The sequence below is a fragment of the Balearica regulorum genome, chromosome 14 (assembly GCF_011004875.1).
Source record: "Balearica regulorum gibbericeps isolate bBalReg1 chromosome 14, bBalReg1.pri, whole genome shotgun sequence".
NCBI lineage: Eukaryota > Metazoa > Chordata > Aves > Gruiformes > Gruidae > Balearica > Balearica regulorum.
In genome coordinates, this window is record NC_046197.1 from 13,093,332 (window position 1) to 13,098,579 (window position 5,248).

General features: G+C 43.5%; 1 protein-coding gene across 1 annotated transcript; it reads left to right on the forward strand.

Annotated features, from left to right (window-relative positions):
* Positions 1-2,146: 2,146 nt before the first annotated feature.
* On the forward strand, positions 2,147-4,851 carry MED7 (mediator complex subunit 7). Its single transcript, XM_075766423.1, has 2 exons — positions 2,147-2,226; positions 2,818-4,851. Exon 2 carries the CDS (start codon positions 2,837-2,839, stop codon positions 3,527-3,529), a length of 693 nt encoding a protein of 230 aa, XP_075622538.1. The 5' UTR covers positions 2,147-2,226; positions 2,818-2,836; the 3' UTR covers positions 3,530-4,851.
* Positions 4,852-5,248: the final 397 nt, after the last annotated feature.

Here is a 5,248-nt window from a genome sequence, read left to right on the forward strand (position 1 = left end):
TTTAATAATAAAGCATACAATATTTATTTTAGAATCAAATTACATTTTGCGCTTTCCAGTTTTCTTAAAGGTGGCTCTAACAGATTCTGTACCAGCACAACTTCTATGTTTCAAAGGGATGGTTAGCCCAGGTCCAGCGCTGAAATGCTGAAAACTGAACCCAACATGGGCAAACCACCTTACCCTGTTACGTTTCTTCCGCATTGTGTTGCCCAGCGTGGCTACCCATTAGGATATTTCTGCACAAAGAATAAGAGCTTTCTGTACCCAGGCTCATGAGTCTGAGCGAGCCATTCACACTCGTGATGTTTCGGTCCGTCTGGATGTTTTTCTGAGAACACTAGAATAATTCACATCTTGGGGCACCATAAAATCCTTTGTGTAAGGACCTGTATCTCACTTTTAAAGTAGAAGTAATGACCTCAAGGGCAGAAAATGTCAAGATATCACTTCAGATGGCAGACAGCATCAGATCTGGCAGTCTAGAAACTATTGACAAATACAGATTGAGCCCAAATCAATTTACTGTCAGTTTTCCCTAAATTAAAGTCAAAAGGCAAGAATACTCTCCTTTGGACAGTATGCATAAATTGAGGCCTAGGTACTTAAAAAAAATAAAATCCTTGTGCCTATGTTTGAAAACATAATAGAGGCCATATCCATATATACATATATGTGGATAAATACTAAACTATAATCACACTGGTGACATCAATCTGTGTGAATGCAGAGAAAAGGACAAACCTTTATCTCAGACTAAATAATGAACAGATCTGAGACTAAGAAACAACGTAATAACTTAAGTCATCAGGAACATCATGTAAAACGTGTAAACACTGTACAGCACCACCAGAGAACAACGGCATCAAACTTTGTAACAGGAGAGGATTCTTCAGCAAGTTCACTGAAGGCCAGCCTTTCTTTTACGTGACAGATCCTCACTAAATCACCTGCGAACAAGTTATCTCAAAGGGGGCTGTTTCCTCCCCAAAATATACTTAGCTTACAAATGAAAACACATCAGCCTATTTCGCAGCCAGGGCTGCACTCACTGTCAGCTGTAGTGTTGTTTGGTTTGGAATATTTAAATATTCAGTAATACATGAGCCATTGATGTTTTTCAGGTTTGTTTTTCAGGTTTTCTAGTCAACTAAAGCTAACTATTCTAGAATTTCTTTGTATTGTTTTGGAAATAAATTAACAGCATCCACAGTAATTATCATTCAATTGAAACTTTTTTTCTTGGTGAAATGATAAAGTGAACGGGTAAATGATACTGCAATTGCACAGCTGGGCCCCAGTCAGACAAAGGCCATTGCTGCCATCTGCTGAGGAAGACAAAAAATGGAACATAAATGACCAAAGCATCAAAAAATCCTTTCCTGTTGGCCATTTCAGGGGGAAATCCATCCCTGCAGAGGTGATGCCAGCAAGCCCAGCTCCCCGCGATCCACAAGGTGAAAAACTTAAATCCGGAATTCTTTTCTTCAACTCCTCCTAAAACAAAACTGAAAGGAAAACAACGGAGCGCAGCCGCTTGTTACAGTCTTTATGTGGTCAGGTTTCGTATATCCAGCTGAAGGAACAACGTGAACACTTTCCAGGGTGATGCTTTCACTTCATGACTGGGGCAATGCTCGCGTTTCTGGCGCACAGAAGCACTACATACGCGTTTAGCATCACCACACACTAAACGATCACTGCGTAACTCAGTGTCAGAATCGTGCTGGCAGATCCCGATCTATGTACGTTCCTTCCAATCAGCCCGTGTTCCCCAGCGGCAGGGACACTCCGACTTCCAAACACTACTTCAGCGCAGCGGGGCAGCTTCCGCGGGCCCCAGACCTGCAAAGGCCAGGCCAGTCGCTCGGGCTCCCACAGGCCTCTGGCTTTGCCGCCTCAGGAGTGGCTTCTGGTCAGGGATCCCCACAGCCCTGGGAGCCCCACAACGGCAGGCCCCTCCGAAGGGCGCTGCCACGGCCGCGCACAGGTCAGCCCCGCCATAACACCCTCCTCATTCGCCAACGGCCCGGCCCGCCCCGTCGTGCTTGGCACCGCCTCCCGAGGGAGCCCCTGCGCTGAGTGGAGAAAGCTTTTGACCGGTGTTTGGGAGAACCAATCAGAGCGGCCGCCCCGAGGCTGGCGAGCCAATGGAGGGGAAGAGAAGCGGGCGGCTGACCGGAAGTGGGGTGTTTGCGGTTGCGCTGAGGGGAGTTCGGCGGGCAGGTGAGGAGCGGTTGCTCCCGCGGTCCCGGGCTCCGAGCGAGGTTGTCCCCTTCGTCGGGTACGTGGTCAGTCGCCGATGGGGTCTTGCTATAGCGCGTCCCCCGGCTCTTGTCCCTGCAGCGGTGGCCTGGCGAGCCCCGCAGCGGCCTTGGGTTTTTCCAGAGCACGGCCCGGCCTGGCCCGGATCGGAGTGGAGCCGGTCGACGGCGGCTGCAGACCCGGGGGGTGAGGCCGGGTCCTCCCCTGAGGGTGGTGTTTGCCCGCTGCCAGGCTGCGGGGTTTCCCCTCTGGCGGGGCCGAGTGTTACCAGGCCAGGCCTCAGCTCGGGAAGGCGTCTCCCCTCTCTTCCTCTGCGTGCTCCGTTTACAGGCCGGTCTTTTATGGTTCGGGAACCGAATGCTTAACGTGCTTCTAGTCAAGTTAATCTTGTTAAAAGCATACTTTAGTGAAAAGCTCACATTGATTTATTTGGGAGTTTCCTGTATATTACACAGTGAGATGGCTTTCTTCTGGTTCAAAATGCCTTTATGTCTATTTATATGATAAGGTCACACAAATTGTTAAACGTTTATTTCTTGGGACATTCCCTAGGTATTTTCATCTAGCAAAAATGGGTGAACCTCAACAAGTGAGTGCCCTTCCTCCACCTCCAATGCAATATATAAAAGAATATACTGATGAAAATATCCGTAAAGGCCTGGCTCCAAAGCCGCCTCCACCTGTGAAGGACAGTTACATGATGTTTGGTAATCAGTTTCAATGTGATGATCTGATTATTCGACCCTTGGAGAGCCAGGGAATTGAACGGCTACATCCTATGCAGTTTGATCATAAGAAGGAATTAAGAAAACTTAATATGTCTATCCTGGTCAACTTTTTGGACCTCTTGGATATCTTGATAAGGAGTCCAGGGAGTATAAAGCGAGAGGAGAAACTGGAGGACTTGAAACTGCTTTTTGTTCATGTTCATCATCTTATAAATGAGTATCGCCCTCACCAAGCTAGGGAGACACTGAGAGTCATGATGGAGGTGCAGAAACGTCAGCGTTTGGAAACGGCAGAGCGATTTCAGAAGCACTTGGAGCGAGTTGTAGAGATGATTCAGAACTGCCTGGCTTCCTTGCCTGATGATCTGCCACATTCAGAGGGAGGACTGAGAGTGAAAGTGGAAACAATGGATACTGATGATGGCAGCAGCTGTACTGGACAGAATGAAAAACAAAGAGAACGTTCCGGTGGCAGGAGAGATCAGGTTTTAGACAAAGATGCAGCTATGTGTAGCATTATTGATGAAATGACATGAAGAAAAGACTTTTTTTTTTTTTTGTTAGCTTGCTGTAGTGAGAGGCAGAATGCATTCTGAGGGTATGTGTTGCATTTTGTTTTGCTGCTGTACAAGCAGACAAGCTTTGCTGTACAAGCAGATGAAAATGTTTAATTATTTTGTGAGCTGTGTGTTTATTGGTAGAAACAAAAAATATGCTTGTTATTAAATGTATCATATGAGGTGGTAGCCATGGATTAAATTTCGTTTTTTCTGTTGTACTTTCATTTGTCACTTTCTGGGTTTTTTTTTTGGTATGCTTCATGTTTTAATTGCTTTATAGTGTGGAAGCAAGCAAGAGATCTGACCAAGAGGAATTGCATTTGGCAGTTCCTCTGTTTCAACTAAGTGCTAGTTTTTTACAATTTCAGGGAGTCCTTTCAGGAATGTGTAATTCAATATTAAAATTAGTGTGAAGTCTGCAAAATTGATTCCTTTCTAGTTTTGTAGTAATACAACTGTACTAAAAAGAACCTAGGAATTCCTTTATTACTGATGTAATGTGCTGTAATTTGCTTTATAGAGACACACTGTCAGGAATCTCAGTAACTAAATGAATTAAAATTAATTGGATTTTAATTTTCTTAGATGTAAATCATAACTAGTTTTGAGCTTACAGAAATGTCTACTTTTTTTTTTTTAACAAATAGATGCTTAGACTAACTTGCATTTCCTGCATGGTTAATGTATGTGCATGAAATGAATCATTTTGCAGTGCAGATACTTTGTATTTGCCTTTTAGGTGAGCTCTGTACTCAGCTGAGTGTTTTTCTCAGGAAGGAGAGTCTGGTTGGTTAGTTAGCCATTATACTAATTAGGAGCTTCTAAGTTTGAAAGAACCTGCAAGTATTCTATCAAGTGGAAGCCATTTGAGTTGGATTAACCCACATAGCAAGAAGAAAAGAGTAATTGGATAGTGAAGTGACTTCTTTACCCTGCCCCTCCTGTCAGGGAAATCCTACTTTAGTCTTTCTGCCATGTAACACTGTAGTACATATGTTTTCCAAAGAACGTACAGCAGTTAAAAAACAGGTCAACATCATGCGTGAGACAACTTGCACAAACTCTGTTTTTAACTATGATTTAACACGTTGTGTTCCTGTTTCACTTCGCAATTCTGTTGTTTTCAGAAATGTTACTTAAATGGGCAGGCAAAAGTACTCGGTTGTTGGGTGGTGGGTATTGAGCTCAGTGCAGATGAAGATGAAATGAACTGAAGCAAGCCTGTGACTCACTGGATGACATCATCTGCTATTTTAAGTGTGCATGACTATAAGTAACAATAAAGAAGTAGAGACATGTTTGGGTTTTTTATTTTCTTTTTAAATGTATAAGTAGTCCTTTATTCAGTCACCACTGTTTCCTTGCTTTTCCCTGGACTAGATCTAAATTATGTTGCTTGTAGGTAACTAAAACAGTTGCAAGTGAGCGGAATTAATTTGGTATCTGCTTTGCAAATGTTGTTTCATGTGGAAGGTATGAAGAAACACTGAGTGCCTCCTGGATAAGAAAAGTTGTGTGCTGTGGAACTAGAGTTTGTCATAGGTGTTTTAACTTTGCTATTCAAAAAGAACTGTCATAGATGCTCAATGGATTTCTGTTGATTTTTTTTTTGTCTAATTTTTATGCTTTTAGTGAAGTCATAGGCCTACCATAGTTTCAAAATACTGTACAAGCTGGGTCCTACCAGCAACAAAC

Coding starts and splice junctions, on each gene's coding strand:
- MED7 (XM_075766423.1), top strand. CDS start 2,837: ATGGGTGAACCTCAACAAGTGAGTGCCCTTCCTCCACCTCCAATGCAA.